This window comes from Fundulus heteroclitus, chromosome 16, assembly GCF_011125445.2.
Source record: "Fundulus heteroclitus isolate FHET01 chromosome 16, MU-UCD_Fhet_4.1, whole genome shotgun sequence".
NCBI lineage: Eukaryota > Metazoa > Chordata > Actinopteri > Cyprinodontiformes > Fundulidae > Fundulus > Fundulus heteroclitus.
Window position 1 is genome coordinate 36,296,239 of NC_046376.1, and position 14,835 is coordinate 36,311,073.

Below are 14,835 nucleotides of genomic sequence, written 5' to 3' on the forward strand. Positions count from 1 at the left end.
TGGTTCTGGGATAGTTTGTTGCCAGTGTTGCTGTATCTGGAGTGAAATTGTAAAAATCTAGAGCCTACTGGTGAAATGAAAGAAGATATTATTGAACTATGGTGCTTGCAGAAACAGCTGTACTAAATGGAAGCACTTAAACTGTAAGCAGTTATACAAAATGAGTTTTTAGGTCCCTCATACAAATTCTTCTTTGATTTAGAGGACATGAAAGAAGCAGACATCTAACCAAAGTGTTGGAGATAAAACTCAAGGAGTTTTTGGTTAGTCAGCATATTGGGTAATTTTCTGTGCTTAGTGTCACTCAGGCCCAAGACATACAGGTCAGGGAGGCACATTTGAGTTGAGAGGCACTGTAGTGATCTGCAGCTGTGGCAAAATGATAGGAGCTTATTTTTAAGTAATTTGCAAAGTTGATTCCATGCACGGCTTATTGACATACATCTTTACTTTCAACTTCTGACTGCAGTTCCTTATTTTCTTTCGCTTGGGATGAAGCACACATATTTGTTTTCTTACTGTAAAGGAGGTCGCCTCTTGGACAGCACGTCATCTGGTTCCTCATCTCGATCTCAGAGTCCATTGCTGCTGAGCCCTGCAAGCTCTCAGAACATGTACAGTGGTGGGCCCATGATGCGCTCCCTCAGGTAAGATTAATTAATTTTTCTTCATTTCTGGACTAGCATTCATCCAAGCATTATATCCTCATAAGACTGACTGCAGGCAGTGCTGATGTTTGGTGGCTTCCAGATTTGTATAAATGTATCCGTTTTTTAATTACTTGGCAGGTGGACACCAACTTTGCAACAGTCCGTACAACAAAACCCTTTCCAATCAAATCCAAATACAATTTAACATATTATTCAGATGAGTAAAGTATATTATTAAAAAACAGAAAATAATTTGTTTGAGTTGATCTACAGATGGTTATTTGTCATCATCTTAGTGACATCTTGGGTTTAAATCTTATAATTTGTGAAAATGTGAAGTGCAAAATGCACCTCTGTGTTTGTTATGGACTGTGCCTGATTCCATGAATGTTGTGTGACGTAAACTTCTGCCTTCAACAGCTTTTGTTTGAAGGTTTATGATTGAATTAAAAAAAGGCTCTCTTTTGGAGATAATTACTCTGAAAAGCTATGTGAATGAGCTTGAATGTTTTGTATGAATGCTTCGTTTTGTGTAGAAAACTGCAGCCTTGTTTTATGAAAAGGAATAAGTCATGGGCAGCTTTTAGAGTGAAGCTCAATGATTTAAGTCACTTTTACAAATTGTTGGTCATGTTAAGAAATTAAATTTCAGGAAACTGTGTGAGTATCATAGCATCTGATGAGTTTCTCTTACTAACTGGGATAGTTGTGTGAAATTTTACCAGCATGGAATGTATAATCTAGCTGTGATTTACTGCAAAACAATACACATCTTCAAAACTACTTAATGGGCTTCTTGTTTCGGGACATTTCAACATAAAATCAGTTAAATGTGTACACGTTCTCAAACCCTCAAATCTATGCAACACAAGACATATTTCATTATTCTAAAGTGCAGTATTGTGTCTTTGTTCTCAGTCATCCAGGTGAAGGAGTGATTCAGCTCATTTCTGTAGCACGATCCAGTAGTTTAGGAATCGTCATTGGGGGAGGCTCCAACAGGCCTGATGGCCCTGCTGTGTTCATCCAGGAGGTGCTGTCTGGAGGAGACTGTCACAAGGTAAGAAATCAAAGTAACAAACGCACAGAAACACTAATCTACAGTCCATCTCAAAAATGTAGAATACTGTAAAAAGGTTGCAAATATACTCACACTCAATTCAAAAAGTGATTCTCACATATTATATAGCTTCATTACATATTTAGTGAAATATTTCAAGCCTTTGTTTCTTCTAATTTTGATCATTATGGAACCCCAAAATTCAGGGACTCACAAAATTTGACTATTGCATAACATGAATAAAAATATATATTATAAACAGAAATTCCAAGCTTCTGAAAAGTATGTGCATTTCCTTTTGCATTAATTACTGCATTAATGCAGCTTGGCATAGAGGTGATCATCTGTGCTTTTTCTAGGAAAGGTAATCAGCATCTCCATAAAGCTTGTCAGCAGAAGGAAACATGAGAAGCCTCAGACACTGAGGAACACCGATTTGTTGTAGCAGCTAACTAGTGTGGGTTAAAACCACATAAAGAGATCCACAACAATCAGACACATTGGGCTAACAAAAGAACATAAAAGGTAAAAAACATTCTAAAACAAAATTTCTTTCCTGAAGAACATTACGCTACCAAACATCTACAGCCTTTGTGGTCTGGCTGCTGACTCACTGCTAACAGTAGCCATAATCATGCCATCCTCTGTTACACTGAAGCCAAGGTTTTAAATGATTTATAATCGTGGAGCAAAAAGTATTTCCAATAGAGAGACTGTTTTTGGTGATTATAAATGCTTGCTTTTCAACTGTTTACTTTCATGAATCTAATCAAATTTCCTGTATGGAAGATATTTCATATCTTCCATCATCCTTGCGTTGCCTTGCGTTCCTTGGCAACGCAAGGCCTCAGTCAATCGTTGCCCCAAATGTTTGTTTAAGTGTATGTGATGGACGGTTGTACTGGAACTGACTTTTCGATTGCAATGCAAATTGTAATTGACAATAAAATTTGATTGATTGATTGACTGATTGATTGATTGATTGATTGATTGATTGATTGATTGATTGATTGATTGATATTTGTGAAATACAAACTGTTGCACTGCACCCTTTTCTTAGCAGCCACACTTCTGAAAGCAATGGAAACAACAATCAGGGTGCAGTGGAGTCAAAACATTTCGGGAAGTTATTATTTTTGTATCCCTGGCAATATATTTAATTTCTTATAAGAATTATGCAAAATGTAATACAAAAAATCTGACAGAGCAGAAATTCTCTTGACTAACCCTGCTGGTGGTCAGCTGCCTATGATAGAGTTTCTCATTGCTGCTGCTTACTTTGCTTCAGTTTAGCTTGGTTGTCTCTCTGTAGATGGGTTCCAACAGTAGGTTGCAGCAACAAAAAAAAGAAAAAAAAATCTTCACTTTGACATATTGTTACTTGAGGAAGCTGATACATGTGGTAGGATGTGCCAACTGTGTCTCTTGAGCTTTAAGTGTGAAACACTGTCAGTAACCGGTTAAATGACAGAGATTGATGCATTGCAGCCACAAGGAAGGAATTTTTATCCAAAGTTTTTTTTCCACCATTGTGGAAAGAAGAGACACTCAGGGAGAATGGGAGAATAAAGATGGAGTGCATATGCAGACCTCTGCAGCTATTGCCTCAGATTAGTCCAAATACTGCTGAGCCATGCTCAGGTCAAACACTGTCGATTCTGATTCTCTGAGTTGCTCCATAAAACAGAAATTTGGCTTTAGGATATCAACTCTACTCACATGATGGTGGCAATCCAAACCCACATCAAACATCCAGCACAAGCTAACAGTGCTTATTTACATTGAACATAGTGTTCATTTTGATTGTGTAAAGTTTAATAAGTTATTGAAATTGATTAGAATAAAATGCTTCTATTGTCCCTCAATGGGTAAATTTGGGCATGAGAGTAGCAAAAACATGTAGGCAAGATAGACCAGAGTTACACTATATTAAATAATAAGAATAAAAAAACTAATTTAAAGTTCATTTGTAAAGCAGAAAATAATTAACTTATTAGAAGGGAAGATACTGTGCAATTATTCATTGATGCAATATATGCATCTTCAGATAAAATGCATATATTGCATAAAAATGCAAAGTTCAAATTAAATAGAGGAAAGACAGCGGTTGATTTACAGAACGATGTGAGAAACCCACAATATGCATGATTGTACAAACAAAGACTTCAGATAAGCTGAGCTGTGGAAGTGCTCCTTGGAGCATGTAGGATGCAGTCCAACAGTGATGTTATTTTTCTTACAGTCCTTCTGTCTCCCACCACCTGCACTGGGTCAAAGGGGACATCCCTAAACAAAACTGGCCATCGTAATGAGTTTATCCAGCTGCTTCCTCTCAGATGTTTGAATCTAGTATCTCAACATCAGTTCCCTGCTTGTTTACCTGATTCAATGAGGTGGATCTGTGCCTGCAGAAGTCCACCACCAGCTCATTTGATTACCCTGCATTTAACATGACCACCACTCTACAAACCTCTTCATCCACTGTCTGTATTCAGTGTTTTCCTCATCTGTGATGAGACCAACTATGGCAGAGTCATCAGAGAACTTCCGAAGGTGGCAACCTAGGGAGCTAATGGAGAAGTCTTCAGTGTAGAGGGTAAACAGAAACTGTGCCGGCTCAGTTCCCTGCAGTGTTCCTGTACTGCCGACCAGCCTATCAGAGACACGAGTCAAGCCAGCTTTATTTATAAAGCACTTTAAAAACAGCAGGTACTGATCAAAGTGCTTAACAACAGAAATGAATGATTTGAAATAAAAACATTTACATTTAGAACAAATTAGATAATAATTCCCAAAATAAAATAATCCAAGTAAAAGCGGCAACATGATTTACAACACTGACAAGAAGAAAGTAAAAAATATGATGAACATCTCACACTGTGTGAAAAGCCAAAGAAAAGATGTGGGTCTTAAGAGCAGATTGAAAAATGTCTTTTGAATGGGCTTTTCTAATTTGCAGCAGCAAAATATTCCAGAATTTGGGATCCTCAACAGCAAAAGCCTGATTTCCCCTGAGCTTCAGCCATGTCCTTGGTATCTCCAACAACACCTGGTCAGCTGATCTGAGGGACCGAGAAGGGGAGTATAGGTGTAGTTCAGAGAGGTCTTGAGGGACAAGACCATTTAGAGACTTATAAACAAATAAGAGTTTTCAAATCAATTCTAAAATGGGCAGGAAACCACTGCAAAGAGGATAAAATGGGAATAACAGGCTCTCTCCGTCATGTTCCGGTTAAAAGCCGTGCAGTAGCATATTGCAATATGCCACTGCAATAAGGATGACTTACTAACTCCAAGTATAAATAATTACATTAATCTAGTTGAGTTGTAACAAAGGCATGGATTCAGTTATAAACTCATCTTTTGACAAGATGCCTTTTATTTTGGCCAGATGCCTTACTCCCCCGTGTCCTCACATACTGCAGTCGACCACCACCACCTGTCACAGTATCCAGTGCGACAGGTGGTGGTCCACTCCTGACTGCTCCAGTTTGTCCTTCAGAAGTCATGGTTGTATGGTGTTGAAAGCGCTGGAGAAATCAAAGAACGCAATCCCCACAGTGCTCCCAGGATTCTCCAGGCGAGCCAGAACTCGGTGTAGCATAAAGATGATAGCATCATCCATTCAGATGCCAGGCTGGTAGGCAAATTGCAGTGGATCCAATGACGACCTCGCTAGGGGGCGAAGATGGGTGAGGATCAACCCTTCGCGGGTCTTCATTATTGCTACTGGCTTCTAGTTGTTGAGGTACATTTGGTGTACCGTCTTAGGCACCAGTACCATTCAGAGGGTCTTCCACAGCTGTGGTACTCTCCCCTGCTTCAGACTGTTGTTGAAGATGTGTTCCATGATGCCACAAAGCTGATCTGCACAGCACTTCAGGAACCTGGAGCTGATGCCATTCGGACCTGCAGCATCCCTCACTTTGGTCTTTAGCAGAATGTTCCTCACCTGTAGTGTTGAGAAAGACGAGGGGGAGGGTTGCTGATTAATGGAGTCATCTGAGGCAGAGGGGGTGGATGATTTCTATGAACCGGGAATTCAATTCAATTCAATTCAATTTTATTTATATAGCGCCAAATCATGAAACATGTCATCTCAAGGCACTTTACAAAGTCAAGTTCAATCATATTATACAGATTGGGTCAGATTATACAGATTGGTCAAAAATGTCCTATATAAGGAAACCAGTTGATTGCATCAAAGTCCCGACAAGCAGCAGTCACTCCTGGGGAACCGTAGAGCCACAGGGAGAGTCGTCTGCATTGTACATGGCTTTGCTGCAATCCCTCATACTGAGCAAGCATGAAGCGACAGTGGGAAGAAAAACCACCCATTAACGGGAAGGAAAAACCTCCGGCAGAACCGGGCTCAGTATGAACGGTCATCTGCCTCGACCGACTGGGGTTACAGAAGACAGAACAGAGACACAACAAGACAGACAAACAAGCACAGAAGCACACATTGATCTAGTAATCTGTTCTACATTAGATGGTAGTAGCGGGTGAGCCGTCTTCTCTGGATGATGTCACAGTTAACAGAACGCCAGACCAGGTGTACCTACTATGAAGAAAAAGAGAGAGAGCAAAAAGTTAAAAGCTGAAATGACGACAGTCATTTCAATGTAATACAATGCAAAACTGGAGAACAGTAGACTGAAGAACAGTAGAAATCAGTAGAGTGAGAAAATTAGACCCTGATGTCCTCCAGCAGCCTAGGCCTATCACAGCACAACTATAGAGATAGCTCAGGGTATGAGCCACTCTAACTATAAGCTTTGTCAAAAAGGAAAGTTTTAACATTAGTCTTAAAAATAGATAGGGTGTCTGCCTCACGGACCAAAACTGGGAGTGTCTCTAACATGTTAGAATGTGTTAGGTGTGGGCATGTGGTGGTGTGGTGGTGGGTGGGTGGGGGGTTGGAAGGGGAGATGGGAGCATATAGCTAGTAGATGAGATAAATGTGTCTGAGCTTCCAGTGAAACAGGTTGCTATCTTAGATACTACAGGAATAAGCAGTTTAAACATCCCTGATTATATTAACTCCATGATTAATCTTTGAGTCAGCTACAACAGATTATGCTCGTAGCATATACACAGAGTGAGTTTGCTAATCTTGCAGCCACGTAATCTGAGCAATCTGATCAATCTGATGGTAAATGGAATGGTGTTAGTTAGGAATTAGGGTGCTTGAGTCCCATAGTTTGCTAACACTTCTTATTAAGTTAATGACATTAGCAATGAGTAGTAGTAGTTGTAGTAGTCGAAGTGTTAGCACTGTTGGATCAATGTAGCAACTGGAATAGCTGCATGATAAATTCAAAAGGTTTTATTAACTTTCAGTTTACTTTTTACTGACAAACTAAAAATCAAACATGAGTTATAACTGCTAAATTCTAGTCCCACAGTCCTGCACCTTCCAGGTGGTTCAGTCTAACTCATCTACTGCCTTCCAGTCTGTTTTAGAAATAAAAGACATCCGTCAGACATGTATGCAGTTATGAAGCATAAAAATAAAATTACCAACTCTAAAGGGCATTTTAAGTGTTGCATCAGTGCTGTATTTCCCCTGCTGAATGTTAAGCAGAGAATGCAAAGTAAGAACCTACAAGATTTCACTCTTTTTAGGAGAAAAGGTTGATAAGTTTCAGTTGGCTGATGCTGATGAACCATCAGCAGTGACAGCTCTATGTAACTCTGCTATGTGTAAACACACAGGCATGTCTGTCTCGGTCCACCGTAATGAAGTTCCTATGCAGGTTGTACAAGCAACCTCCAAGTGACTTTTCTTGGTTAAACCTTTCTGTAAACCTTAAATTGGCTTAGGAGTGAAGCTGAGATTGGCAACAAAAGGAGAAGTTCTCACCTGGAATTAAACTGCAAATCGTACCCACGATTATCCCACTAAGCCACAACATGTAAAGGTGATTGCACGGACTACTATATATTAAAAGTTAAAACTCAGGTTGCTGCTTGTTGGTAAGAGGTTCTGATGTACATGATCTTGGGTCTAAACAAATTGACGTCAGCAAAATTGTTTTCTTCAACATGTTTGGGAGGCTTTAGGTAAAATGTTTTAAATATGAATATTATGCAAAAAAATAGATTTTTATTGCTGGTATCCAGATATTTGGTTTTAGTAAAGCTTTGACCTGCCAATACAGACTTTAACCAATTCCTATTTTCATCTCAGACAATAGTTAAATGTATTTAAACTAGCCTTCCTGTCATGTCAGTGTTTTATATATTTTTTTATGTGAGACTGAAGTTGTGATAAAAGGGCTTTAAACAAAAACATGAGATCATCAAGTTGACCTTTGCACCTTATATAAGCGATTACCACTGTAGGATGGCTTTTGTTACAAAAACAGCAGTCTTGTTACAAATTTTCCTCTAAAATGTAGATCCTTACCAGGCTGCCAACATTCTTAAATAGCACGAGCCCCAAGTAACACATATTAAGCTCATCGGAATAAAACACAGCAACTTTGCTTGTCTGTTATTAGCCTTCCTTTTATAGGCTGAAAGAGTGATTTTCTGCTGAATGATCAATAGATATGTCTTGATGTGTCATTTGAAAAGGAAGCAATACAGCTTCCTTTCAAAATGCTAAAATAGTTAACACTAGTTATGTTTACATGCACAAAATTTCCCGATCACGCCAGTCTTATGTGAATAACAATTTCATTCTGATTGAGCTTAATCTGATCACAACATTCTTATTGGTGTGTTTACATGACACATTTGTATTCCGATCTGCCGTTTTATTCTGATTACTTTGTCCAAGTAAACAATGCTACCGAGTCGCCTTCTCTCATTAACAGCATCCACACTGAAGAGTGTTGTTACCAGCGTGACCAGGTAGTTCTTAGCATGGTGCGTTCTCTGAAAGCAAAAAAGATGGGATGTTTTTATTCACCTTCACACTTAGAATTTACAGTAAAATACTGGCAGCTGTGGTTGCTAGACCGTAGTAAATGCGTTTGTACTGTACAACACATTATGGTATAATATTTTTCCAACCCTCAGAATGGTAAACTGTTTATGGAAAATTACTATTAAAACCACAGATATATTGTAAACATAGTGTACACACAGAAGTCCTGATACAGTCCAAATATTTTTTTTTATTGAACTTTGTAATACTTTACCAGCAGCTGTGGTAGAATCTTACTGTAAAATACAGTCCAACACAAAAGGGACTGTAGTTCGTTAGGCTTTCTATATGGCAAATGAAAATGGAAATAAGTACAAAGGAAACACTTAAAGAAATTATTTCTATTCAAACATTCAGTGAACAACAGAACTTATTCAATATCCTGTCCAATATCCTCAAAGTATTGCTGAGATCTGAAACAAAAATTTTAAAGAAATGAGACCACATGAAGGGTATTCCACAGTGGAAGAAATACATTAGACAAAATTACTCTTGCTCTGGGTTGATCAACAATAACAAGTTGGACGCGCTGGTGGCGTAACCCATTTATGGAGGCCTTAGTCCTTGACGCAGCTAACAAGTCACTAAGTCCAGACAGACCTGATGAGGAGGATGTGCAACATGGACATGGTCTTCCAAGTCACCAGTTCAACTTGAGCTTGATATGTTGCCAATCAGGTGTTCACTGCACAGGCGAGATCCTCTCTGCAGTTGGAAACAGAAACACAATCAAAAGTTAGTATCATGCACTGCCTGAGGCCAAGAAAAAAATTAAGCTGGGATTTTCCAGATGTCCTGGCTGAATAAAGCATTGAAACAGCTTTTCACAATAGCAGTAACACATAAGTTAACATGGTGATTAGATAAACCTGGCTAAAAGCCAGGTTTACCTGGTGCCTTTAGTCAGTGGCCATGCTTATCAGAAACCAATGTGTTTTGTCACTGATTCTGTTTTGTTTTGGTATTTTTTTAATCAGCCTGCATAAAAATACCATTGATACACACTGGTATTCAGTCAAGCACTATGATTGTTTTCAAATTATGATGGCAGCCTATACCATTGTAAACTTTATCACTGCCCATGTGGGCATTGTTGCAGTTCAACTGTGTTTTGAAGACTGCTGTTCTAAGTATTACAGAAAGGCCTCTAATAGATTATTGCATGTGTTGAGGGGAAGTAAAGGTGTTGTTCATAAAGTTCGTGTTACATAATTTCCCACAAAATTCTATGACTCTAGGGGGCTCTGTTTTGCTGACTCCTCCAGAAAAACATATTTCCCCTCAAGTGCACAAAATACACAAGCTCACAGCCCCAAACGGAAAAGGATACAAACCATGAGGATCAGTCTGTTAGGATTCTGGTGTGTTTGGTTCCTTGTGTGAGAGAAAGTTCCTGTTTTAGAGAAGATCTCTGCTGGAGAGTCCAGTCAGCTCTGGATCCTGCACACCTGGAGCAAATCCCCTGATCAGGCTGACTGGGGCTTAAAAGGAGGTCAAGGATCATCACTCTTCGCCGGATGATTACCCACGATGACCCTTTTTGACAATCGAAGTCTCCTTATCTGCCTGCCCGCACTCCAGCATGTTGTTCACTTCCAAGAAGGCAACCTTACTGGAACTCACTCTTGGACCCAGGCCCATAACCAGCAGCACTGAATCCTAACACCTTCCCCCGCTTTTACCAGCTACGGCAAAACATACCCGAAGCGGACTCTGTTAATGCTAAGCTGACCTTGGTGGATTTGAGTCCTTTACTTAATCTCTCTGTAAATAAACCTTCTTCACTTTACCTGGTCTCTCATGTGATTCCGCATGTATCAGGAAATTGCCTTAAAACATGACAGAATCATCCGGCCAGTCTGATCCAGCAGAATTACTCGTTTTGACCAGAGCCTAATTCAACAGCGTGATAATTTACTCCAAGCCCTTGTTGAACAGCAAAGAAAGGCCCACCAATGGATGGATGAACTCACTTTGGTCTGTCAGGAGCTTCTTAAAATAACCTTCTCGTTCCCCAACTGCCGCAACCGCCGTCCCTGAACAAACCCTACCAATGACTTCCCACTTCCAGCTAGCTTCATTCCTCACTCCTGAGCCTTATTCGGGTGAGATTGGGAAGTGTGGTGGGTTCTCATTGCAGTGTTCTCTTGTGTTCTGCCTTTCTCCTCACTTTTTCCTTAGCGACCAGGATAAAATTTAATTTGTGGTAGGATTACTGAAAGGACGAGCCCTCTAATGGGCAAAGGCAAGTTTTGAAAAAGATCTACAACTCCAAACCACATTTGATTTGTTGAACTCTGAGTTTAAACAGACCTTTGGCTACGCAGAATAGAGCTAAAATATCACCTTAAAATTTGGAACCTTAAACAAGGTATCCAATCCGTAGCTATTGAGTTCCATACTCTAGCAGCATCTTCTGCCTGGAACTCAGAAGCATTGAAAGGGGCATTTTTACAAGCCCTGGATGAACTATTAAAGGATGAGCTAACATACAGGTATGAGCCAAATACTTTAGAAGAATTAATCTCCTTAGCAATTTAAATTAATAATAGAATTCGAGCGAGAACCTGAGCTAAGCAACAGAGACACCTACCCACTTTCCCTACTTTTTTCGCAGGTTCCCCTGGGAATCCTGGCTCTGCGGAGTTGGGTCCGGGAGAACCGATGCAGATTGATCATACCCGGTTATCCCCAGAGGAGAGACAGTGCAGCGTGAGGACAGGAGTCTGTTTATATTGTGGAGAGAATGGCCATTTCATCTCCTCCTGCCCTAAACAGTTAAACAGGAAGGGACTGGTGGGCAGCTTTAAAAATAGAAAGCCTTTCTGCATGACATTACCCTGCTCTGTTTTGGTAGAACAACCATTTCCTCCTTTGCTCTTATCGATTCTGGTTGTGAGCAAAGCCTTATTGATAAGACTTTGGCAGAACAGTTGCTGGTTCCAGTTAACTGTCTCGCTGACCCACTCCATGTTTCGACTGTTGATGGCAGTCCCTTCCATATTATTACTCACAGAACCGAACCAGTAAAATTTCTTGCTTACCCTTCATCTACCTCACCTAGTTTGGCGGAGCAACAGAGTGAAGGCATGGAGCAATCACTGCTTGTCAAACTGCCTGCAGTCAGCAGTGACACCCCTCCCAGACTTTCCACTCCCACGATTACCATGATCTCCATATGGTTTTTAGCAAATCTAAAACCCTGTCCCTTCCACCTCACCGCCCATACAATTGCGACATAGACCTACTCCCTGGAGCTCCCCTTCTGTCAAGCAGACTATATAACTTGTCCAAACCTGAGAGAAAGAGCATGGAGAAGTACATTAATAAGTCTTTGGCTGCTGGGATCATTGGTACTTCAACCTCTCCTGTAGGGGCAGGATTTTTCTTCGTTGGAAAAAAGGATGGAATAAGGCCCTGCATCGATTACAGGGGTCTAAACCAAATCACTAATAAAAACAAATATCTACTGACACTTCTCTCTGCAGATTTTTTAACGGGTTTGTTTTTGTGTACCTTGATGATATTACATTTATTTCCAGAATCCTTGCCGAACACAAGACGCATGTTCGACAGGTTCTCCAAAAACTCTTAGAGAACAAACTTTTTGTGAAAGCAGAGAAATGTGGATTTCATGCCCCTTCCCATACCTTCTTGGGACACATCCTCGAGAGCTGGCAGGTGAAGAAGAGCCCCGAGAAGGTTCAAGCCATCCTCAACAGGCCCACTCGGTCTACTTGTAAGCAGCTTCAACGGTTTTTAGGATTTGCAAACTTCTACAGAAGATTCATCAGAAACTAGTCAGACTGCCCTACCCCTCACCAGTCTCACCTCCTCCAAGAAACCCTTCATTTGGTCACCTGAAGCCAAAAAGGCATTCTGCCAAGAGGCAAAACGGCTGAACCCTAGGAAATCTTGTTGGTCACTGTTCTTTTCCTGTTTTAATTTAGTCATTTCTAATTGGCCTGGCTCTAAAAACACTAAACCAGATGCCTTGTACAGACTGTTCTCCAGCGATCAGGAGCCCATAGTTTCCACCATTATTCCTTCCTCTGGCGTTGTTGGGGCCCTATTTTGGGATATAAAAGATCAGGTACTGGAGGCTCAACAATTTGAATGAGATCCTGGCAAAGGACCCCCTAATCGGTTGTTTGTCACCACTTCGCTTAGTTCCCGCCTCATCCATTGGGCCCACACGGCAAAATTCTCCTTCGCCATCCAGGAATTAGCCGAACCGTTGCACTCATCAGGCGACACTTCTGGTGGCCATCATTATACATGGACGTTAAGAGCTATGTCATAGCTTGTTCAGTTAGTGCCCGCAGCAAGTCCCGTCACCAACCCCCCAGTGGTCTACTTCAACCTTTGCCCATTCCCAAGCGCCCTTGGTCACACATTGCTTTAGATTTTGTTTTACCTTCCTCTGCCTGTTCTGGTGGTTCCCACGGTTCACATTGCCTGTCACTGCCTGCATCCTCTGGTCTCCTGCTCATCCCAGCCTGCCTGCACCTTCAGCCAAGATTCATCTGCCTAGTCTGGTTCTGTTTGTCTGCCTCACCTGCCACTACTCATCATCTTCACAATAAATCTCTTAAATGTAACTCTGTCCAGCTGAATATTGGGTTCACCAGCATTAATCATTACACTTGGAACTTGTCTCGTTACTGGAAGAGGAGAATTATCAACGTAGATGAAGAGTTAAAGAGATGCGAGGTGTGTTTGTAGGTGTTGTGCAATTATACACTGTTTAAAGTTATTTAATGTTTAATAAATAACTCTCTGTCTGTTAAGTATTGTCTGGTGATGATCAGCTCTTAAGCTAATATCAAGATAATGGTTGAAAGGGATGAATTCGAGCACTAGCGATCTTTTAACAGCAAAACCTGCACACACATAGAATAAAGGAGTGACAACTTCTTTTCAAGTTCAAGAATTTAATAACAGAAATAAAATGAACATCCAGAGAACATCACTATGTAATGCTGTTTACCTGAATTAACACAATATTTTGATTAATAAATCCTCTCTACTAGGCTTGTGAAACTTAAACTACTAAGCAAAATGAAGATAAAAAGAAGCTAAGCTAAGGAACTATTTACATGTAAAAAAAATTTTTAAAAAACTAAAGACAAAACAAAGTGGTTGATCATCATTAGAATACTTCAGTGAATCCTGGTTCAACTGCAGATCTGATTCCAAAAGCATGGAATCGAGTTAAAAAAAAAAACATTTGTCATGTGTTTCAAATCATTCACAATGCAAAGCACAAGTTAACCAGAACATTATTTTATGAAATAATATTCTGAGGACTGGTTTGTCCTGTAAAATCATTTAGTTCAGAATCGCTTGCCTTTGTTTATGTGATTCTACCTCTGGCCGCTAGGGGTCGCTGCAGTGAATCGTGGCTAAGAGGTTACAACATAAAGTTATCAAAATTGCCTTAAAAAAACGGCATTAATATACCATATTGATGCGGGAATAAGGCTCATAACACCATCGGAGGATGGCGGAGCAGAACAGTTACGCTTTATGCTTTAAAACGTACTCCTTTTGAAATGTCCGAAACCGGATGTTAGCAAGGCTAATAGCAGTTTGGCTATCGCGAGCTACCGGTTAGCCCTTTTGTTATAAACACTATGTGTCCAACGGTTTAAAAAACATTTCTCAATAAACCTTATAACTTCACCCTCAGCTCGCTGCCCAAACCTGTCCTTTGTCTCGTGTCAGTTCTGTCCAGCTTGGCCATTCACGGAAGGAGCGTTGAAGGAGGGAGAACCGTTGGTTTCTTCTTGGCAGGCTAACGTTTAGCCCTGCAGCATGAGCTAACAGCGTGGTCGGGTTCAGAGGCCTGGTCTGAGCACGTTCTCTGACCCGGTTGCAGTCCGATTTGAGCAGATTTCTCCTCAGCATGGGGAAGTTGCTCCTGTGCCGGCTTTTCAGCTCTGCGTTGCCTGGAACCAGCTGAAGAGAAATACACAAGGCTGTATTGGCAGGCAGGATATTTGCTCCTGCTACCGGTGATGAGGTTAAGACAGCAAACTTAGCTCTGTATTTGCCCGGACATGTTCCCTGGGCATTGAGAGGTTCTCTGCTGAAGCAGGCAGTTGAGTCTAGAAGACCCTGAATCAAGCGTGGCTGGCCCAGCTACATTCCTTCAGATGTCTCATCAGAGGAGGCCATATGGCCTC

The 14,835-nt window shown here is 40.7% G+C and overlaps 1 protein-coding gene across 9 annotated transcripts in view; it reads left to right on the plus strand.

Moving 5' to 3' along the window:
* si:dkeyp-72e1.9 (syntaxin-binding protein 4) overlaps positions 1-14,835 on the plus strand; it is a 189,076-nt gene that overhangs the window by 87,700 nt on the left and 86,541 nt on the right. For all 9 annotated transcript variants that reach the window (XR_004933019.1, XM_036148596.1, XM_036148589.1 and 6 more), the window contains exons 7-8: positions 527-647; positions 1,569-1,710. Coding sequence is in view for 8 of the 9 variants with exons in the window: in XM_036148596.1 (XP_036004489.1) it covers positions 527-647; positions 1,569-1,710 (263 nt within the window). In the remaining variant the exon portion in view is untranslated. The remainder of the gene's footprint in view (positions 1-526; positions 648-1,568; positions 1,711-14,835) is intronic.